The sequence below is a fragment of the Panulirus ornatus genome, chromosome 36 (assembly GCF_036320965.1).
Source record: "Panulirus ornatus isolate Po-2019 chromosome 36, ASM3632096v1, whole genome shotgun sequence".
NCBI lineage: Eukaryota > Metazoa > Arthropoda > Malacostraca > Decapoda > Palinuridae > Panulirus > Panulirus ornatus.
Window position 1 is genome coordinate 19,305,549 of NC_092259.1, and position 24,350 is coordinate 19,329,898.

At 42.6% G+C, this 24,350-nt stretch overlaps 1 protein-coding gene across 1 annotated transcript in view; it reads left to right on the forward strand.

Annotated features, from left to right (window-relative positions):
- Positions 1 to 24,350, forward strand: part of LOC139760439 (uncharacterized) — a gene marked incomplete at its 3' end in the record, with an annotated part of 167,836 nt that overhangs the window by 54,489 nt on the left and 88,997 nt on the right. The window contains exon 4 of the mRNA XM_071683676.1: positions 19,734 to 19,884. Within this exon, the coding sequence (XP_071539777.1) occupies positions 19,734 to 19,884 (151 nt within the window). The remainder of the gene's footprint in view (positions 1 to 19,733; positions 19,885 to 24,350) is intronic.

Here is a 24,350-nt window from a genome sequence, read left to right on the forward strand (position 1 = left end):
ATATGTATGTGTCTGTGTGTGTATATATGTGTGTACATTGGGATGTATGAGTGTGTATATTTGCGTGTGTGGACGTGTATGTATATACATGTGTATGGGGGTGGGTTGGGCCATTTTCTTTCATCTGTTTCTTTGTGCTACCTCGCAAACGCGGGAGACAGCGACAAAGCAAAAAATAATAATGATAATATGTATATATATGAAACCACACTGCTCTTCCCCAATCTGATGCTCTGTACATGCCTTCACCCTCTCAATCAATACCCTCCCATATAATTTACCAGGAATACTCAACAAACTTATACCTCTGTAATTTGAGCACTCACTCTTATCCCCTTTGCCTTTGTACAATGGCACTATGCACGCATTCCGCCAATCCTCAGGCACCTCACCATGAGTCATACATACATTAAATAACCTTACCAACCAGTCAACAATACAGTCACCCCCTTTTTTAATAAATTCCACTGCAATACCATCCAAACCTGCTGCCTTGCCGGCTTTCATCTTCCGCAAAGCTTTCACTACCTCTTCTCTGTTTACCAAATCATTTTCCCTAACCCTCTCAGAAGTGGTAGAGGATGTGTGGATCAGGTGTTTGCTTTGAAGAATGTATGTGAGAAATACTTAGAAAAGCAAATGGATTTGTATGTAGCATTTATGGATCTGGAGAAGGCATATGATAGAGTTGATAGAGATGCTCTGTGGAAGGTATTAAGAAAATATGGTGTGGGAGGAAAGTTGTTAGAAGCAGTGAAAAGTTTTTATCGAGGATGTAAGGCATGTGTACGTGTAGGAAGAGAGGAAAGTGATTGGTTCTCAGTGAATGTAGGTTTGCGGCAGGGGTGTGTGATGTCTCCATGGTTGTTTAATTTGTTTATGGATGGGGTTGTTAGGGAGGTAAATGCAAGAGTTTTGGAAAGAGGGGCAAGTATGAAGTCTGTTGGGGATGAGAGAGCTTGGGAAGTGAGTCAGTTGTTGTTCGCTGATGATACAGCGCTGGTGGCTGATTCATGTGAGAAACTGCAGAAGCTGGTGACTGAGTTTGGTAAAGTGTGTGGAAGAAGAAAGTTAAGAGTAAATGTGAATAAGAGCTAGGTTATTAGGTACAGTAGGGTTGAGGGTCAAGTCAATTGGGAGGTGAGTTTGAATGGAGAAAAACTGGAGGAAGTGAAGTGTTTTAGATATCTTGGAGTGGATCTGGCAGCGGATGGAACCATGGAAGCGGAAGTGGATCATAGGGTGGGGGGGGGGCGAAAATTCTGGGGCCTTGAAGAATGTGTGGAAGTCGAGAACATTATCTCGGAAAGCAAAAATGGGTATGTTTGAAGGAATAGTGGTTCCAACAATGTTGTATGGTTGCGAGGCGTGGGCTATGGATAGAGTTGTGCGCAGGAGGATGGATGTGCTGGAAATGAGATGTTTGAGGACAATGTGTGCTGTGAGGTGGTTTGATCGAGTGAGTAACGTAAGGGTAAGAGAGATGTGTGGAAATAAAAAGAGCGTGGTTGAGAGAGCAGAAGAGGGTGTTTTGAAGTGGTTTGGGCACATGGAGAGAATGAGTGAGGAAAGATTGACCAAGAGGATATATGTGTCGGAGGTGGAGGGAACGAGGAGAAGAGGGAGACCAAATTGGAGGTGGAAAGATGGAGTGAAAAAGATTTTGTGTGATCGGGGCCTGAACATGCAGGAGGGTGAAAGGAGGGCAAGGAATAGAGTGAATTGGAGCATGTGGTATACGGGGTTGACGTGCTGTCAAAGGATTGAATCAAGGCATGTGAAGCGTCTGGGGTAAACCATGGAAAGCTGTGTAGGTATGTATATTTGCGTGTGTGGACGTATGTATATACATGTGTATGGGGGGGTTGGGCTATTTCTTTCGTCTGTTTCCTTGCGCTACCTCGCAAACGCGGGAGACAGCGACAAAGTAAAAAAAAAAAAAAAATATATATAAAATATATATATATATATATATATATATATATATATATATATATATATATTATATATATATTATATTATGCCGTACATCCTTGATAGAAAATTTTCTCTGCTTCTAACTTGCTTCCCACACCATATATTCTTAATACCTTCCACAGAGCATCTGTATCAAATCTGTCATATGCTACATACAAATCTATTTGCTTTTTTAAGTATTTGTCACATACATTCTTCAAAGCAAACACCTGATCCACACATCCTCTACCACTTCTGAAACCACACTGCTCTTCCCCAATCTGATGCTCTGTATATGCCTTCACCCTCTCAATCAATACCCTTGCATATATTTTCCCAGGAATACTCAACAAACTTATACTTCTGTAATTTGAGCACTCACTTTTATCCCCTTTGGCTTTGTACAATGGCACTATGCACGCATTTCGCCAATCCTCAGGCACCTCACCATGAGTATACATACATTAAATAACCTTACCAACCAGTCATCAATACAGTCACCCATTTTTTTTTTTTAATAAATTCCACTGCAATACCATCCAAACCCACTGCCTTGCCAGCTTTCATCTTCCATAAAGGTTTTACTACCTCTTCTCTGTTTACCAAATCATTTTCCCTAAGCCTCTAACTTTCTACACCACCTCGACCAAAACGCCCTATATCTGCCACCCTATCATGAAACACATTCAACAAATCTTCAAAATCCTCACTACATCTTCTCACATCACCACTACTTTTTATCTCCTCCCCATTAGCCCCCTTCACTGAAGTTCCCATTGATTCCCTTGTCTTATGTACTTTATTTACCTCCTTCCAAAACATATTTTTATTCTCCCAAAAATTTAATGATACTCTCTCACTCCAACTCTCATTTGCCCTCTTTTTCACCTCTTGCACCTTTCTCTTGACCTCCTGCCTCTTTCTTTTATACATCTCCCAGTTATTTGCACTATTTCCCTACAAAAATCGTCCAAATGCCTCTCTCTTCTCTTTCACTAACAATCTTACTTTTTCATCCCACCACTCACTACCCTTTCTAATCTGCCCACCTCCCACGTTTCTCATGCCACAAGCATCTGTTGCGCAAGCTATCACTGCTTCCCTAAATACATCCCATTCCTCCCCCACTCCCCTTATGTCCTTTGCTCTCACCTTTTTCCATTCTGTACTCAGTGTCTTCTGGTACTTCCTCACACAAGTCTCCTTCCCAAGCTCACTTACTCTAACCACTCTCTTCACCACAACTCTCTCACTTCATTTTTGAAAACCTCTACAAATCTTCACCTTTGCCTCCATAAGATAAATGATGAGACATCCCTGCAGTTGCACCTTTCAGCACATTAACATCCAAAAGTCTCTCTTTCGCGCGCCTATCAATTAACATGTAATTCAACAACGCTCTCTGGCCATCTCTCCTATTTACATACGTATACTTATGTATATCTCTCTTTTTAAACCAGGTATTCCCAATCACCAGTCCTTTTTCAGCACATAAATCTACAAGCTCTTCACCATCTCCATATAGAACACTGAACACCCCATTTACACCAATTATTCCCTCAACTGCCACATCACTCACCTTTGCATTGAAATCACCCATCATTATAACTGGGTCTTGTGCATCAAAACTATTAACACTGTCACTCAGCTGCTCGCAAAACACTTGCCTCATGATTTTTCTTCTCATGCCCAGGTGCATATGCACCAATAATCACTCATCTCTCTCCATCCACTTTCAGTTTTACTCATATCAATCTAGAGTTTACTTTCTAACACTCTATCACATACGTCCACCACTCCTGTTTCAGGAGTAGTGCTACTCCTCCCTTTGCTCTTGTCCTCTCACTAACCCTTGACTTTACTCCGAAGACATTCCCAAACCACTCGTCCCCTTTACCCTTGAGCTTCATTTCACTTAGAGCCAAAATATCCATGTTTCCTTCCTCAAACATACTACCTATCTCTCCTTTTTTCTCATCTTGGTTACATCCACACACATTTAGACACCACAATCTGGGCCTTCGAGGAGGATGAATACTCCCCGCGTGACTCCTTCTTCTGTTTCCCCTTTTAGAAAGTGAAAATACAAGGAGGGGAGGGTTCCCAGCCTCCCGCTTCCGTCCCCTTTAGTCGCCTTCTACGACACGTGAGGAATGCTCTGGAAGTATTTGTTCTCGCCTGAAAGTGGATGGAGAGAGATGGGTTATTATTGGTGCATATGCACCTAGGCATGAGAAGAAAGATCATGATAGGCAAGTGCTTTGGGAGCAGCTGAGTGAGTGTGTTAGTAGTTTTTATGCACGAGACCGGGTTATAGTGATGGGTGATTTGAATACAAAGGTGAGTAATATGGCTTTTGAGAGTATAATTTGTGTACATGGGGTGTTCAGTGTTATAAATGGAAATGGTGAAGAGCTTGTAGGTTTTTCTGCTGAAAAAGGACTGGTGATTGGGAATACCTGGTTTAAAAAGAGATATTTATAAGTATACGTATGTAAGTAGGAGAGATGGCCAAAGAGCATCATTGGATTATGTGTTAATTGATAGGCACGCGAAAGAGAGACTTTTGGATGTTAATGTGCTGAGAGGTGGAACTGGAGGGATGTCTGATCATTATTTTGAGGAGGCGAAGGTGAAGATATGTAGAGGTTTTCAGAAAAGAAGAGAGAATGTTGGGGTGAAGAGAGTGGTGAGAAAGAAGGAGACTTGTGAGAGGAAGTACCAGGGGAGACTTAAGTACAGAATGGAATAAGGTGAGAACAAAGGATATAAGGGGAGTGGCAGTGGCAGTGATGGCTTGCGCAAAAGATACTTTTTTCATGAGAAGCGTGGGAGGTGGGTAGATAAGAAAGGGTAGTGAGTGGTGGGATGAAGAAGTAAGATTATTAGTGAAAGAGAAGAGAGAGGCATTTGGATGATTTTTTCAATGAAATAATGCAAATGACTGGTTCTATCAATGAAAGAGGCAGGAGGTCAAGGGAAAGTTGCAAGAGGTGAAAAAGAGGGAAATGAGAGTTGGCATGAGAGAGTATCATTAAATTTTAGGGAGAATTAAAAGATATTTTGGAAGTAGGTAAATAAAGTGTATAAGACAAGGGAACAAATGGGAACATCAGTGAAGGTGGCTAATGGGGAGGTGGTAACAAGTAGTAGTGTTGTGAGGAGATGGAGTGAGTATTTTGAAGGTTTGTTGAATGTGTTGATGATAGAGTGGCAGATATAGGGTGTTTTGGTCGAGGTGTTGTCCAAAGTGAGAGGGTTTGGGAGAATGATTTGGTAAACAGAGCAGAGGTAGTAAAAGCTTTGTGGAAGATGAAAGCCGGCAAGGCAGCGGGTTTGGATGGTATTGCAGTGGAATTTATTAAAGAAGGGGGTGACTGTATTGTTGAAAGGTTGGTAAGGTTATTTGATGTATGTATGACTCATGGTGAGGTGCCTGAGAATTGGCGGAATGCTTGCACAGTGCCATTGTACAAAAGCAAAGGGGATAAAAGTGAGTGCTCAAATTACAGAGATATGTTTATTAAGTATTCCTGGGAAATTATATGGGAGGGTATTAATTGAGAGGGTGAAGGCATGTACAGATCATCAGATTGGGGAAGAGCAGGGTGGTTTTAGAAGTGGTAGAGTATGTGTGTATCAGGTGATTGCTTTGAAGAATGTATGTCAGGAATACTTAGAAAAGTAAATGGATTTGTATGTAGCATTTATGGATCTGGAGAAAGCATATGGAAGAGTTGATAGAGATGCTCTGTGGAAGGTATTAAGATATATGGTGTGGGAGACAAGTTAGAAGCAGTGAAAAGTTTTTATTGAGGATGTAAGACATATGTATGAGTAGGAAGAAAGTGATTGGTTCTCAGTGAATATTGGTTTGCGGCAGGGGTGCGTGATGTCTCCTCGGTTGTTTAATTTGTGTATGGATGGGGTTGTTAGGGAGGTGAATGCTAGAGTTTTGGAAAGAGTGGCAAGTATGCAGTCTGTTGTAGACGAGAGAGCATGGGAAGTAAGTCAGTTGTTTGCTGATGATACAGTGCTGCTGGCTGATTCGGGTGAGAAACTGCAGAAGCTGGTGACTGAGTTTGGTAAAGTGTGTGAAAGAAGAAAGCTGAAAGTAAATGTGAATATGAGCAAGGTTATTAGGTACAGTACAGTAGGGTTGAGGGACAAGTCAATTGGGAGGTGAGTTTGAATGGAGAAAAACTGGAGGAAGTGAAATGTTTTAGATACCTGGAGGTGGATTTGGCAGTGGATGTAATTATGGAAGTGGAAGTCAATCATATGGTGGGGGAGGAGTCGAAAGTTCTGGGAGCATTGAAAAATGTGTGTAAGTTGAGAACATTATCTTGGAAAGCGAAAATGGGTATGTTTGAAGGAATAGTGATTCCAACAGTGTTATATGGTTGTGAGGCGTGGGCTACAGATAGAGTTGTGCGGAGGAGGGTGGATGTGTTGGAAATGAGATATTTGAGGACAATATGTGGTGTGAGGTGGTTTGATCGAGTAAATAATGAAAGGGTAAGAGAGATGTGTGGTAATAGAAAGAGTGTGGTTGAGAGATCAGAAGAGGGTGTTTTGAAATGGTTTGGTCACATAGAGAGAATGAGTGAGGAAAGATTGACAAAGAGGATATATATGTCAGAGGTGGAGGGAATGAGGAGGAGTGGGAGACCAAATTGGAGGTGGAAAGATGGAGGTAGCACTAGGAAAAGACAATAAAGGCCACATTTGTTCACAGTCAGTCTCTAGCTGTCATGTATAATGCACTGAAACCACAGCTCCCTTTCCACATCCAGGCCCCACAAAACTTTCCATTGGTTTACCCCAGATGCTTCACATGCCCTGGTTCTATCCATTAACAGTTTGGCAAACCCAGTATATCACATCATTCCAATTCACTCTATTCCTTGCACGCCTTTCACCCTCCTGCATGTTCAGGCCCTGATTGCTCAAATTCTCTTTCACTCCATTTTCGTCTCCCACTTCTCCTCGTTCCCTCCACCTTTGACACACAAATTCTCTTCGTCAATCTTTCCTCAGTGATTCTCTCCATGTGACCAAACCATTTCAATAAACCCTTTTCTTCTCTCTCTACCACACATTTTATTACCACATATCTCTCTTACCCTTTCATTTCTGACTCAATCAAACCACCTCACACCACATATTGTCCTCAAACGTCTCATTTCCAACACATCCACCCTCCTCTACAGAACTCTATTTATAGCCAACGCCTCACAACCATATAGCTATTGTTGGAATAACTATTCCTTCAACCATGCCCATTTTTGCTTTCCAAGATAATGTTCTTGCCTTCCACATGTTTTTCAACAATCCCCAGAACTTTCGCCCCCTCCCCCACCCTTTGTGACTCAGTTCTGCTTTCATGGTTCCATCCGCTGCCAACTCCACTCTTAGATATCTAAGTGACTATATTGTTGACTGGTTGGTCAACTGGGATGTATTTAGGGAATCAGTGATGGATTGCGCAAAAGATGCTTGTGGCATGAGAAGAGTGGGAGGTGGGCTGGTTAGAAAGGGTAGTGAGTGGTGGGATGAAGAAGTAAGAGTATTAGTGAAAGAGAAGAGAGAGGCATTTGGACGATTTTTGCAGGGAAAAAATGCAATTGAGTGGGAGAAGTATAAAAGAAAGAGACAGGAGGTCAAGAGAAAGGTGCAAGAGGTGAAAAAAAGGGCAAATGAGAGTTGGGGTGAGAGACTATCAGTAAATTTTAGGGAGAATAAAAAGATGTTCTGGAAGGAGGTAAAATAGGGTGCGTAAGACAAGGGAGCAAATGGGAACTTCAGTGAAGGGCGTAAATGGGGAGGTGATAACAAGTAGCGGTGATGTGAGAAGGAGATGGAATGAGTATTTTGAAGGTTTGTTGAATGTGTCTGATGACAGAGTGGCAGATAGGGTGTTTTGGTCGAGGTGGTGTGCAAAGTGAGAGGGTTAGGGAAAATGATTTGGTAAACAGAGAAGAGGCAGTAAAAGCTTTGCGGAAGATGAAAGCCGGCAAGGCAGCAGGTTTGGATGGTATTGCAGTGGAATTTATTAAAAAAGGGGTGACTGTATTGTTGACTGGTTGGTAAGGTTATTTAATGTATGTATGACTCATGGTGAGGTGCCTGAGGATTGGCGGAATGCGTGCATAGTGCCATTGTACAAAGGCAAAGGGGATAAGAGTGAGTGCTCAAATTACAGAGGTATAAGTTTGTTGAGTATTCCTGGTAAATTATATGGGAGGGTATTGATTGAGAGGGTGAAGGCATGTACAGAGCATCAGATTGGGGAAGAGCAGTGCGGTTTCAGAAGTGGTAGAGGATGTGTGGATCAGGTGTTTGCTTTGAAGAATGTATGTGAGAAATACTTAGAAAAGCAAATGGATTTGTATGTAGCATTTATGGATCTGGAGAAGGCATATGATAGAGTTGATAGAGATGCTCTGTGGAAGGTATTAAGAATATATGGTGTGGGAGGCAAGTTGTTAGAAGCAGTGAAAAGTTTTTATCGAGGATGTAAGGCATGTGTACGTGTAGGAAGAGAGGAAAGTGATTGGTTCTCAGTGAATGTAGGTTTGCGGCAGGGTGTGTGATGTCTCCATGGTTGTTTAATTTGTTTATGGATGGGGTTGTTAGGGAGGTAAATGCAAGAGTCCTGGAAAGAGGGGCAAGTATGAAGTCTGTTGGGATGAGAGAGCTTGGGAAGTGAGTCAGTTGTTGTTCGCTGATGATACAGCGCTGGTGGCTGATTCATGTGAGAAACTGCAGAAGCTGGTGACTGAGTTTGGTAAAGTGTGTGGAAGAAGAAAGTTAAGAGTAAATGTGAATAAGAGCAAGGTTATTAGGTACAGTAGGGGTGAGGGTCAAGTCAATTGGGAGGTGAGTTTGAATGGAGAAAAACTGGAGGAAGTGAAGTGTTTTAGATATCTGGGAGTGGATCTGTCAGCGGATGGAACCATGGAAGCGGAAGTGGATCATAGGGTGGGGGAGGGGGCGAAAATTTTGGGAGCCTTGAAAAATGTGTGGAAGTCGAGAACATTATCTCGGAAAGCAAAAATGGGTATGTTTGAAGGAATAGTGGTTCCAACAATGTTGTATGGTTGCGAGGCGTGGGCTATGGATAGAGATGTGCGCAGGAGGATGGATGTGCTGGAAATGAGATGTTTGAGGACAATGTGTGGTGTGAGGTGGTTTGATCGAGTAAGTAACGTAAGGGTAAGAGAGATGTGTGGAAATAAAAAGAGCGTGGTTGGGAGAGCAGAAGAGGGTGTTTTGAAGTGGTTTGGGCACATGGAGAGAATGAGTGAGGAAAGATTGACCAAGAGGATATATGTGTCGGAGGTGGAGGGAACGAGGAGAAGGGGGAGACCAAATTGGAGGTGGAAAGATGGAGTGAAAAAGATTTTGTGTGATCGGGGCCTGAACATGCAGGAGGGTGAAAGGAGGGCAAGGAATAGAGTGAATTGGAGCGATGTGGTATACAGGGGTTGACGTGCTGTCGGTGGATTGAATCAGGGCATGTGAAGCGTCTGGGGTAAACCATGGAAAGCTGTGTAGGTATGTATATTTGCGTGTGTGGACGTGTGTATGTACATGAGTATGGGGGGGGGGTAGGGCCATTTCTTTCGTCTGTTTCCCTGCGCTACCTCGCAAACGCGGGAGACAGCGACAAAGTATAAAAAAAAAAAAAAAAAAAAAAAAAAATGACTCATGGTGAGGTGCCTGAGGATTGGCTGAATGCATTCATAGTGCCATTGTACAAAGACAAAGGGGATAAAAGTGAGTGCTCAAATTACAGAGGCATAAGTTTGTTGAGTGTTCCTGGGAAATTATATGGGAGGGTATTGACTGAGAGGGTGAAGGCATGTACAGAGCATCAGATTGGGGAAGAGCAGCATGGTTTCAGAAGTGATAGAGAATGTGTGGATCTGGTGTTTGCTTTGAAGAATGTATGTGAAAAATACTTAGAAAAGCAAATTGATTTGTATGTAACATTTATGGATCTCGTGAAGGGATAAGATAGATTTGATGGAAATGCTCTGTGGAAGGTATTAAGAATATATGGTGTGGGAGGCAAGTTGTTAGAAGCATTGAAAAGTTTTTATTGAGGATGTAGGGCATGTGTACGAGTTGGAAGAGAGGAAAGTGATTGGTTGTCAGTGAATGTTGGTTTGTGGTAGGGGTGCTTGATGTCTCCATGATTGTTTTTTTTTTTTTTTTTTTTTTTTTTATACTTTGTCGCTGTCTCCCGCGTTTGCGAGGTAGCGCAAGGAAACAGACGAAAGAAATGGCCCAACCCCCCCCCCCATACACATGTACATACACACGTCCACACACGCAAATATACATACCTACACAGCTTTCCATGGTTTACCCCAGACGCTTCACATGCCTTGATTCAATCCACTGACAGCACGTCAACCCCTGTATACCACATCGCTCCAATTCACTCTATTCCTTGCCCTCCTTTCACCCTCCTGCATGTTCAGGCCCCGATCACACAAAATCTTTTTCACTCCATCTTTCCACCTCCAATTTGGTCTCCCTCTTCTCCTCGTTCCCTCCACCTCCGACACATATATCCTCTGGTCAATCTTTCCTCACTCATTCTCTCCATGTGCCCAAACCATTTCAAAACACCCTCTTCTGCTCTCTCAACCACGCTCTTTTTATTTCCACACATCTCTCTTACCCTTACGTTACTTACTCGATCAAACCACCTCACACCACACATTGTCCTCAAACATCTCATTTCCAGCACATCCATCCTCCTGCGCACAACTCTATCCATAGCCCACGCCTCGCAACCATACAACATTGTTGGAACCACTATTCCTTCAAACATACCCATTTTTGCTTTCCGAGATAATGTTCTCGACTTCCACACATTTTTCAAGGCTCCCAAAATTTTCGCCCCCTCCCCCACCCTATGATCCACTTCCGCTTCCATGGTTCCATCCGCTGACAGATCCACTCCAGATATCTAAAACACTTCACTTCCTCCAGTTTTTCTCCATTCAAACTCACCTTCCAATTGACTTGACCCTCAACCCTACTGTACCTAATAACCTTGCTCTTATTCACATTTACTCTTAACTTTCTTCTTCCACACACTTTACCAAACTCAGTCACCAGCTTCTGCAGTTTCTCACATGAATCAGCCACCAGCGCTGTATCATCAGCGAACAACAACTGACTCACTTCCCAAGCTCTCTCATCCCCAACAGACTTCATACTTGCCCCTCTTTCCAGGACTCTTGCATTTACCTCCCTAACAACCCCATCCATAAACAGATTAAACAACCATGGAGACATCACACACCCCTGCCGCAAACCTACATTCACTGAGAACCAATCACTTTCCTCTCTTCCTACACGTACACATGCCTTACATCCTCGATAAAAACTTTTCACTGCTTCTAACAACTTGCCTCCCACACCATATATTCTTAATACCTTCCACAGAGCATCTCTATCAACTCTATCATATGCCTTCTCCAGATCTATAAATGCTACATACAAATCCATTTGCTTTTCTAAGTATTTCTCACATACATTCTTCAAAGCAAACACCTGATCCACACATCCTCTACCACTTCTGAAACCGCACTGCTCTTCCCCAATCTGATGCTCTGTACATGCCTTCACCCTCTCAATCAATACCCTCCCATATAATTTACAGGAATACTCAACAAACTTATACCTCTGTAATTTGAGCACTCACTCTTATCCCCTTTGCCTTTGTACAATGGCACTATGCACGCATTCCGCCAATCCTCAGGCACCTCACCATGAGTCATACATACATTAAATAACCTTACCAACCAGTCAACAATACAGTCACCCCCTTTTTTAATAAATTCCACTGCAATACCATCCAAACCTGCTGCCTTGCCGGCTTTCATCTTCCGCAAAGCTTTTACTACCTCTTCTCTGTTTACCAGCTGGTAGCTGATTCGTGTGAGAAACTGCAGAAGCTGGTGACTGGGTTTGGTAAGGTGTGTGAAAAAGGAAAGCTGAGAGTAAATGTGAATAAGAGCAAGGTTATTAGGTACAGTAGGGTTGAGGGACAAGTCAATTGGGAGATGAGTTTGAATGGAGAAAAACTGGAGGAAGTAAAGTGTTTTAGATATCTGGGAGTGGATTTGGCAGCAGATGGAACCATGGAAGTGGAAGTGAATCATAGGGTGGGGGAGGGGACAAAAGTTCTAGGAGCGTTGAAGAATGTGTGGAAGGTGAGAACATTAACTTGGAAAGCAAAAATGGGTATGTTTGAAGGAATAGTGGTTCCAACAATGTTATATGGCTGTGTGATAGAGCTGTGTGGAGGAGGGTGGATGTGCTGGAAATGAGATGTTTGAGGACAATATGTGTTGTGAGGTGGTTTGATCAAGTAAGTAATAACAGGGTAAGAGAGATGTGTGGTAATAAAAAGAGTCTGGTTGAGAGAGCAGAAGAGGGTGTTTTGAAATGGTTTGGTCACATGGAGAGAATGAGTGAGGAAAGATTGACAAAGAGGTTGTATGTGTCAGAGGTAGAGGGAACGAGAAGTGGGGGACCAAATTGGAGGTGGAAAGATGGAGTGAAAAAGATTTTGAGTGATTGGGGCCTGAACATGCAGGAGGGTGAAAGGCGTGCAAGGAATAGAGTGAATTTGAACGATGTGGTATACTGGGGTTGACCTGCTGCCAATGGATTGAATCAGGGCGTGTGAAGTGTCTGAGGTAAATCATGGAAAGTTCTGTGAGGCCTGGATGTGGAAAGGGGGCTGTGGTTTCGATGCATTATACATGACAGCTAGAGATTGAGTGTGAATGAATGTTGCCTTTGTTGACTTTTCCTAGCCCTACCTCGCGCACATGCAGGGCTAAGGGGTTTTTATTTCATGTGTGGCGGGGTGGCGATGGGAATGAATAAATGCAGACAGTATGAATTATGTACATGTGTATATATGTATATGGCTGTGTGTGTATATATATGTATATGTTGAGATGTATAGGTATGTATATTTGCGTGTGTGGACTTATATGTATATACATGTGTATGTGGGTGGGTTGGGCCATTCTTTTGTCTGTTTCCTTACGCTACCTTGCTAACGCGGGAGACAGCGACAAAGGAAAATATATAATGATAATATATTGTTCAAGGTGGTGAGCGAAATGAGAGGGTCAGGGAAATTGTATGGTAAAAAGAGAATAGGTGGTGTAAGTTTTGTGGAAGATGAAAGTTGGCATGGCAGCGGGTTTTGATGGTATTGCAGTGGAATTTATTAAAAATGGGGGTGACTCAGTTGTTAACTGGTTGGTGAGGATATTCAGTGTATATATAGCTTATGATGAATTGCCTGAGCATTGGCAGAATGCATGAATAATTCCATAGTACAAAGGCAAACGGACTAAAGGTGAGTGTTCAAATTACAGAGGTACAAGTTTTTTGAGTATTCCTGGCAAATTATTTGGGAGGGTATTGATTGAGAGGGTGAAGGCATGTACAGAGTATCAAATTGGGGAAGAGCATTATGGTTTTAGAAATGGTAGAGGATGTGTGGGTCAGGTGTTTGCTTTGAAGAATGTATATGAGAAATACTTAGAAAAACAAATGGATTTGTGTATAGCATTTATGGATCTGGAGAATGCATGTGATAGAGTTGATAAAGATGTGCTGTGGAAGGTATCAAGACTATATGGTGTGGTAGGCAAGTTGCTAGAAGCAGTGAAAACTTTTTATCAAGGATGTAAGGAATGTGTCCGAGTAGGAAGAGAGGGAAGTGATTGGTTCCCAGTGAATGTTGGTTTGCGTCAGGGGTGCATTATGTATCCATGGTTGTTTGATTTGTTTATCGATGGGGTTGTTCAGGAGTTGGATGCAAGAGTGTTGGAGAGTGGGGCAATAATGCTGTTTGTTGTGGATCAGAGAGTGTGGGAAGTGAGTCAGGTGTTGTTCGATGATGATACAGTGCTGGTGGCTGATTCGGGTGAGAAACCGCAGAAGCTGGTGACTGAGTTGGTAAAGTGTGTGAAAGAGGAAAGCTGAGAGTAAATGTGAATGAGAGCAAGGTTGTTAGGTTCAGTAGGGTTGAGGGACAAGTCAACTGGGAAATAAGTTTGAATGAAAAAAACTGGAGGAAGTAAAGTGTTTTAGATGTCTGGGAGTGGATTTGGCAGTGGATGCAATCATGGAGGTGGAAGTGAGTCAAAGGGTGGGGGAGGGGATGAAGGTTCTAGGAGCGTTGAAGAATGTGTGGAAGGCGAGAATGTTATCGAGAGGAAAAATACGTATGTTTGAAGAAATAGTGGTTCCAACAATGTTATGTGGTTGTGAGGCGTTGTCTATAGATAGGGTTGTGCAGAGGAGGGTGGATGTGTTGGAAATGAGATGTTTGAGGACAATATGTGGTGTGAGGTGGTTTGATTGAGTAAGTATTGAAAGATTAAGAGAGATGTGTGGTAATAAAAAGGGTGGTTGAGAAAGTCAAGAGGATGTATTGAAATGGTTTGGTCACATGGAGAGAATGAGTGAGGAAAGATTGACCAAGAGGATATATGTGTCAGATGTGGAGGGAATGAGGAGAAGTTGGAGACCAAATTGGAGGTGGAAGGATGGAGTGAAAAAGATTTTGAGATATCGGGGCCTGAACACGCAGGAAGGTGAAAGGCATGCAAGGAATAGCGTGAACTGGAACAATATGGTATACCAGGATTCATGTGCTGTCAATGGATTAACCCAGGGCATGTGAAGCGTCTCTGGTAAACCATGGAAAGTTTTGTGGGCGCAGATGTGGAAAGGGAGCTGTGGTTTTGGTGCATTATTCATGACAGCTACAGACTGAGTGTGAACGAATGTGGCCTTTGTTGTCTTTTTCCACTCAAAATCTTCTTCACTTCATCTTCCCACCTCCAATTTGGTCTCCCACTTCTCCTCGTTCCCTCCACCTTTGACACATATATCCTCTTTGTCAATCTTTCCTCACTTCCTCACTCATACTCTCCATGTGACCAAACCATTTCAAAACACCCTCTTCTGCTCTCTCAACCACACTCTTTTTATTACCACACATCTCTCTTCCCCTATTATTACTTACTCGATCAAACCATCTCACACCGCATATTGTCTTCAAACATTTCATTTCCAGGACATCCACCCTCCTGTGCACAACTCTATCCATAGCCCACACCTCACAACCATACAACATTGTTGGAACTACTATTCCTTCAAACATACCCATTTTTGCTTTCCGAGATAATGTTCTCGACTTCCACACATTCTTCAAGGCTCCCAGAATTTTTGCCCCCTCCCCCACCCTATGATTCACTTTCGCTTCCATGGCTCCATCCGCTGCCAAATCCACTCCCAGATATCTAAAACACTTCACTTCCTCCAGTTTTTCTCCATTCAAACTTACCTCCCAATTGACTTGACCCTCAACCCTACTGTACCTAATAACCTTTGCTGTTAATCACAATTACTATCAACTTTCTTCTTTCACACACTTTGCGAAACTCAGTCACCAGCTTCTGCAGTTTCTCACATGAATCAGCCACCAGCGCTGTATCATCAGTGAACAACAACTGACTCACTTCCCAAATAAATAGATATATTTATTTATTGGGGAAGAGCAGTGTGGTTTCAGAAGTGGTAGAGGATGTGTGGATCAGGTGTTTGCTTTGAAGAATGTATGTGAGAAATACTTAGAAAAGCAAATGGATTTGTATGTAGCATTTATGGATCTGGAGAAGGCATATGATAGAGTTGATAGAGATGCTCTGTGGAAGGTATTAAGAATATATGGTGTGGGAGGAAAGTTGTTAGAAGCAGTGAAAAGTTTTTATCGAGGATGTAAGGCATGTGTACGTGTAGGAAGAGAGGAAAGTGATTGGTTCTCAGTGAATGTAGGTTTGCGGCAGGGGTGTGTGATGTCTCCATGGTTGTTTAATTTGTTTATGGATGGGGTTGTTAGGGAGGTAAATGCAAGAGTTTTGGAAAGAGGGGCAAGTATGAAGTCTGTTGGGGATGAGAGAGCTTGGGAAGTGAGTCAGTTGTTGTTCGCTGATGATACAGCGCTGGTGGCTGATTCATGTGAGAAACTGCAGAAGCTGGTGACTGAGTTTGGAAAAGTGTGTGGAAGAAGAAAGTTAAGAGTAAATGTGAATAAGAGCAAGGTTATTAGGTACAGTAGGGTTGAGGGTCAAGTCAATTGGGAGGTGAGTTTGAATGGAGAAAAACTGGAGGAAGTGAAGTGTTTTAGATATCTGGGAGTGGATCTGGCAGCGGATGGAACCATGGAAGCGGAAGTGGATCATAGGGTGGGGGGGGGGCGAAAATCCTGGGGGCCTTGAAGAATGTGTGGAAGTCGAGAACATTATCTCGGAAAGCAAAAATGGGTATGTTTGAAGGAATAGTGGTTCCAACAATGTTGTATGGTTGCGAGGCGTGGGCTATGGATAGAGTTGTGCGCAGGAGGATGGATGTGCTGGAAATGAGATGTTTGAGGACAATGTGTGGTGTGAGGTGGTTTGATCGAGTGAGTAACGTAAGGGTAAGAGAGATGTGTGGAAATAAAAAGAGCGTGGTTGAGAGAGCAGAAGAGGGTGTTTTGAAGTGGTTTGGGCACATGGAGAGGATGAGTGAGGAAAGATTGACCAAGAGGATATATGTGTCGGAGGTGGAGGGAACAAGGAGAAGAGGGAGACCAAATTGGAGGTGGAAAGATGTAGTGAAAAAGATTTTGTGTGATCGGGGCCTGAACATGCAGGAGGGTGAAAGGAGGGCAAGGAATAGAGTGAATTGGAGCGATGTGGTATACCGGGGTTGACGTGCTGTCAGTGGATTGAAGCAAGGCATGTGAAGCGTCTGGGGTAAACCATGGAAAGCTGTGTAGGTATGTATATTTGCGTGTGTGGACGTATGTATATACATGTGTATGGGGGGGGGGTTGGGCCATTTCTTTCGTCTGTTTCCTTGCGCTACCTCGCAAACGCGGGAGACAGCGACAAAGTATAATAAATAAAAAAAATAATTTATTTATTTTATTATACTTTGTCGTTTTCTCCTGTGTTAGAGAGGTAGTGCAAGGAAACAGATGAAAGAATGGCCCAACCCACCCACAGACATGTATATGCATAAACGCTTACACACGCGCATTTACATACCTATATATTTGAACATATCCATACATATACATAGAGACATTTACATACATACATATGTACATGTTCATACTTGCTGCCTTCATTCATTCCCATCGCCACCCTACCACACATGAAATGGCACCTCCCTCCCCTTGCATAAGCACAAGGTAGCGCTAGGAAAAGACAACAAATTCCACATTCATTCACACTCAGTCTCAGGCTCTCGTGTAATGTACCGAAACCAAAGTTCTCTTTCCACATCTAGACCCCACAAAACTTTGCATTGTTTACCCCAGATGCTTCACATGCCCTGGTTCAGTCCATTAACAGCACATTGGCCCTGGTATACCATCTCATTCCAATTTTCCCTATTCCTTGCACACCTTTCACCCACTCGTATGTTTAGGCCCTGATCGCTCAAAATCTTTTTCGCTCCAATATCCTTCCACCTCCAATTTGGTCTCCCACTTCTCGTTCACTCCACCTTTGACACTTTTATCCTCTTTGTCAACGTTTCCTTACCCATTGTTTCCATGTGACCAAGCCATTTCAATATACCCTCTTCTGCTCTCTCAACCACACTCTTACCCTTTCATTACTTGCTCAGTCAAACTACCTCACACCACATATTGTTCTCAAACATTTTATTTCCAACACATCCACCCTCCTCCACACAACCCTATCTATAGCCCATGCCTCACACCCATATAACATTGTTGGAACCACTATTCCTTCAAACATACTCAATTTTGCTCTCTGAGATAAAGTTCTCACCTTCCACACATTCTTCAATGCTCCCAGAACCTTTGCCCCCTCCACCACCGTGACTCACTTCTTCTATGGTTCCATCTGCTGCTAAATCCAGTCCCAGATATCTAAAACACTTCACTTCCTCCAGTGTGTGTTTGTGTGTGTGTGTGTTTAAAAGCCACATTGACATTACACAGCCTCGTCATAAATCCACTCGTATACCAAAACCATGCATTTTGCTCTTACATATGCATTTGCTACTCTATAGAATACTTTCACACAATTCAGCACTTGTCCACCTACCCCCATATACCCTGAGCACATCCCATAAAGCTTATCACTCAACTAAGTCATATGCTTTCTTGATATCCATAAAAGCTGCAGATAACCTCTTACCTTGTGGTAGATACTTTTTCGTAGTCATTTTCGCCTCAAATACTTGATACACACTTCTCCTACCTTTCCTAAAACCTGCTTGCTCCTCATTATTTTGCATTTGGTCACTTCCATTACTTGTCACTCAACAATCATGTGTACACTTCTGGTATAATTAATGGTCTTATTCCCTTATATTTGCTACATACATCTTTAGCACCTTTTCTTGTGAATGAACGAACAATAATAGCTTTCACCCAATCCTCAGACACAACTTTCTGTTTCTGTGCTAAATTTCATATCAAATACATCCAGTCTGTCACACTTTCTCCTCCATACTTCAGCATTTCAGCCATAATCCCATCCACTCCGGGTGCCTCTCTTGCTTTAAGCCTCATGATTGCCTCTTTCTCTCCCTTGTTGCTATAGGCCCTTGCACTTGTATCCTCTTCCTTGCATCCTCCATACCCATGCATATAACAACTGCTGCCTCCCCTTCTACCACACATTCATCAGTTCTTCAAAACTCTTTCGATCTTCCTTTTACTTATTCCTTTTGATTCAGCAACTCCCCTTCTTTACTTCTGACATTGACTTTCCACTCATATATTCACTTCTTTCCTTTTTCACCTCCTTCCAGCACAATTTTTCATTTTCCTTAAACTTTTCACTCAACTTTTCTTTCAAAATGTTAGTCTACTCTTTCTTTGCTTTCCTTTATCAGCTTCATAACATTACGCTTACACATCTTATTTTCTTCCCTTCTCCAGTGCAGAACTTCCACTGGTACATTCCTTTCTAACATTCTATCAGATCCTTTTCCTAATTCTGATCTCATCCATCCACCATGCATTTCCCTTTTTATTCCTGTTTCTCACAACCTAGCATCCAACTTCTGATTCTGCAACCTTTAACAGTCTTTCTTTAGACATTTTAAATACCTCATTCACACATGACCACTCCACCATTTACTGCACTTCCATCTAAACATTCAGTCACCCTCCTTTCATATTCCTCCTTGCATTCTGTCTGATTCGTCTTCTCACTTGCCAACACTTTTACCTGTTCATTATTCCTTACACCACATCTCCCTTTCTCCATGATCCTAATCATCCGCAAGAACTGCAAAATGGCCAGTCGCCAAAGAATCCTGTCACAGCTCTAGCATCTCGCACAGCCTTTCTCAACCTTTCTTCCACTGCCACATGGTCTGTCAAATGCTTTTGTTCTTCTTTTCTATCATTTCTCATCCTTGTATACCTATGGATGATCTTGTGCTGAAAAAGATGTTTGCAAAGAATACACCACTCACAGCACAGACATCCACTAGATGATTTCCATTTTCATTTACTCTAGGCACTCATCATTATCCAACTATTTTGCCAATTTTGATACATCCCACCAATGTATTCATATCACCCAGTACAACCGCTTATCTCTCCATCTCAAAATTTAACCATTATGATCAATTTACTCTGTATTAAGTGATATGAAATTGATAAAGGTACTTAATTTCCTTAGAAGATTGAAGACAACAACAAGCAGCTAAACCTTCTGGTGCAAAAGGTGTCCAACAAGAGACGAACAAGAACTATAGCTGTGCATTCCCCAGCCGCAGCTCTACCATCAACTGTGACCAATGGCACCCAGCATGCCCTCCCTTCCGCAAAAGGTACATGTAAATATATCTTAACTTTCTAAAAGGGGAAACAGAAGAAGGAGTCATGTGGGGAGTGCTCATCCTCCTCAAAGGCTCTGATTGGGGTGTGTAAATGTGTATGGATGTAACCAAGATGAGAAAAAAGGAGAGATAGGTAGTATGTTTGAGGAAAGGAACCTAGATGTTTTGGCTCTGAGTGAAATGAAGCTCGAGGGTAAAGGGGAAGAGTGGTTTGGGAATGTCTTGGGAGTAAAGTCAGAGGTTGGTGAGAGGACAAGAGCAAAGGAAGGAGTAGCACCCTTCCTGAAGCAGGAGTTGTGAGAGTATGCGATAGTGAGTGTAAGAATGTAAACTCTAGATTGATATGGGTAAAACTGAAAGTGGATGGAGAGATGGGTGATTATTGGTGCCTATGGACTTGGTCATGAGAAGAAAGATCATGAGAGGCAAGTGTTTTGGGAGCAGCTGAGTGAGTGTGTTAACAGCTTTGATGCACAAGACCAGGTTATAGTGATGGTTGATTTGAATGCAAAGGTGAGTAATGTGACAGTTGAGAGTATAATTGGTGTACATGGGGTGTTCAGTGTTGTAAATGGAAATGGTGAAGAGCTTGTGGATTTGTGTGCTGAAACAGGACTAGTGATTGGGAATACCTGGTTTAAAAAAAGAGATATACATAAGTATACATATGTGACTAGGAGAGATGGCCAAAGAGCGTTATTGGATTTCGTGTTAATTGATAGGCGTGTGAAAGAGACTTTTAGATGTTAATGTGCTGAGAGGGGCAGCAGGAGGGATGTCTGATCATTATCTTGTGGAGGTGAAGGTGAAGATATGTAGAGTTTTTCAGAAAAGAAGAGAGAATGTTGGGGTGAAGAGAGTGGGTAAGAGTAAGTGAGCTTGGAAAGGAGACTTATGTAAGGAAGTACCAGGAGACATTGGATGCAGAATGGAAAAAGGTGAGAGGAAATGATGTAAGGGAAGTGGGGGAGAAATAGGATGTATTCAGGAAATCAGTGACTGCTTATGCAAAAGATGCTTGTTGCATGAGAAAGGTGGGAGGTGGGCAGATTAGAAAGGGTAGTGAGTGGTGGGATGAAGAAGTAAGATTCTTAGTAAAGGAAAAAAGAGAGGCGTTTGGACGATTTTTGCAGGAAAGTAGTGGAGATGACTGGGAGATATATAAAAGAAAGCAGCAGGAGGGCAAGAGAAAGGTGCAAGAGGTGAAAAAATAGGGCAAATGAGAGTTATTGAGAGAGAGTATCATTGAATTTTAGGGAGAATAGAAAGATGTTTTGGAAGGAGGTAAATAAAGTGCATAAGACAAAAACAAATTGGAACATCAGGGAAGGGGGCTAATTGGGAGGTAATAGCAAGTACTGATGAAGTGAGAAGGAGATGGAGTGAGTATTTAGAAGGTTTGTTGAATGTGTTTGATGGTAGAGTGGCAGACATAGGGTATTTTGGTTGAGGAGGTGTGCAAAGTGAGAGGGTCAGGGAGAATGGTGTGGTAAACATAGAAGGGGTAGTGAAAGCTTTGCGGAAGATGAAAGCCAGGGAGGCAGTGGGTTTGGATGGTATTGCAGTGGAATTTATTAAAAAAGGGGGTGACTGTGTTGTTCATTGACTGGTAAGGATATTCAGCATATGTGTGGTTCATGGTGAAGTGCCTGATGATTGGCGGAATGCATTCATATTGCCATTGTACAAAGGCAGAGGGGATAAAGGTGAGTGTTCAAATTACAGAAGTATAAGTTTGTTGAGAATTTCTGGGAAATTATATTGGAAGGTATTGATTGAGAGGGTGAAGGCATGTATAGGGCATCAGATTGGGGGAGAGCAGTGTGGTTTCAGAAGTGGTAGAGAATGTGTGGATCAGGTGTTTACTTTGAAGAATGTATGTAAGAAATGCTTAGTAAAACAAATGGCTTTGTATGTAGCATTTATGGATCTGGAGAAGGCATATGATAGGGTTGATAGAGATGTTTTTTGGAAGATATTAAGTGTATGGTGTGGGAGTTATGTTGCTAGAAGCAGTGAAAAGATTTTACCAAGGATGTAAGGCATGTGTTTGAGTAGGAAGAGAGGAAAGTGATTGGTTCCCAGTGAATGTCGGTTTGCGACAGGAGTGCGTTGTTTAATTTCTTTATGGATGGGGTTATTAGGGAGGTGAATGCAAGAGTTTTAGGGAGAGGGGTAAGTATGCAGTGTGTTGTGGATGAGAGGGCTTAGGAAGTGAGTCAGTTGTTGTTCACTGATGATACAGCGCTGGTAGCTGATTCAGGTTAGCAACTGCAGAAGTTAGTAACTGAGTTTGGTAAAGTGTGTGAAAGAAGAAAGTTAAGAGTAATGTGAATAAGAGCAAGGTTATTAGGTTCAGTAGGGTTGAGGGACCAGTTAATTGGGAGCTAAGTTTGGTTGGAGAAAAACTGGAGGAAGTGAAGTGTTGTAGATGTCTGGGAGTGGATTTAGCAGTGGATGAAACCATGGAAGTGAAAGTGAGTCACAGGGTGGGGGAGTGGGCGAAGGTTCTGGGAGCCTTGGAAGAATATGTGAAAGGTGAGAACGTTATCTCAGAGAGCAAAAATGGGTATGTTTAAAGGAATAGTGGTTCCAACAATGTTATATGGTTGCGAAGCATGAGCTATAGATAGGGTTGTGTGGAGGAGGGTGGATGTGTTGGAAATGAAATGTTTGAGGAACAATATGAGCTGTGAGGTGGTCTGATTGAGTAAGTAATGAAAGGGTAAGTGAAATTGGTAAAAAAGAGTGAGGTTGAGAGAGCAGAAGGGAGTGTGTAGAAATGGTTTGGTCACATGAAGAGAATGAGTGAGGAAAGATTGACAAAGAGGATATATATGTGTCAGAGGTGGATGGAATAAGGAGAAGCAGGAGACCAAATTGGAGGTGGAAGGATGGAGTGAAAAAGATTTTGAATGATGGGGGCCTGAACACTCAGGAGGATGAAAGGCGTGCAAGAAATAGAGTGAATTGGAACAGCATGGTATACTGGGGTTGATGTGCTGTCAATGGATTGAACCAAGGCATGTTAGGTGTCTTAGGTAAACCATGGAAAGTTTTGTGGGGCCTGGATGTGGAAACGGAGCTGCGGTATTGAGCATTATGCATGACAGCTAGAGACTGAATGTGAGCAAGTATCGCTGGGAAAAAAACAACAAAGGCCACTTTTGTTCACACGCGTCTCTAACTGTCACGTAATAATGTACCGAAACCCACAACCCCCTTTCCACATTCAGGCTCCCCAGAACTTCCCAAAGGGTTTTTTACCCCAGTTTTCAATGCCCTTTTTCAATCCTTTGACAGCACGTCGACCCGGTATACCACTCATTTCAATTCACTCTATTCCTTGGGCACGCCTTTCACCCTCTGCGTGCTGATGGCCCCGATCACTCAAAATCTTTTTCAGTCCATCTTTCCACCCCCAAATTTTGGTCTCCCACTTCTCGTTCCCTCCCACCTCTGACACATATATCCTCAAGGTCAATATTTCCTCACTCACATATATCCTCAAGGTCAATATTTCCTCACTCATTCTCTCCATGTGACCAAACCATTTCAAAACACCCTCTTCTGCTCTCTCAACCACTCTTTTTATTACCACACATCTCTCTCACCCTATTATTAATTACTCGATCAAACCACCTCGCACCATATATTGTCCTCAAACTCTCATTTCCAGCACATCCACCCTCCTCCGCACAACTCTATCCATAGTCCACGCTTTGCAACCACATAACATTGTTGGAACCCCTATTCCTTCAAACATACCCATTTTTGCTTTCTGAGATAATGTTCTTGACTTCCACACATTCTTCAACGCTCCCAGAACTTTGGGGGCCCCCCTCCCCCACCCTATGATTCACTGCCGTTTCCATGGTTCCACCCGCTCCCCAAATCCACTCCAGGTATCTAAAACACTTCACTTCCCCCCAGTTTTTCTCCATTCAAAACTTAAACCTCCCAATTGACTTGTCCCTCAACCCTACTGTACCAAAATAACCTTGCTCTTATTCACATTTACTCAGCTTTCTTCTTTCACACACTTTACCAAACTCAGTCACCAGCTTCTGCAGTTTCTCACACGAATCAGCCACCAGCGCTGTATCATCAGCGAACAACAACTGACTCACTTTCCAAGCTCTTGCATTCACCTCCTAACAACCCCATCTATAAACAAATTAAGCAACCATGGAGACATCACACACCCCTGCCGCAAACCTACATTCACTGAGAAGCAGTCACTTTCGTCTCTTCCTACTCATACACATGCCTTACATCCTCGATGAAAACCTTTCACTGCTTCCAACAATTTGCCTCCCACACCATATGTTCTTGATACCTTCCACAGAGCACCTATAGCAACTCTATCATATGCCTTCTCCAGATCTATAATTGCTACTTTACAATCCATTTGCTTTTCTACGTATTTCTCACATATATTCTTTCAAAGCAAACAC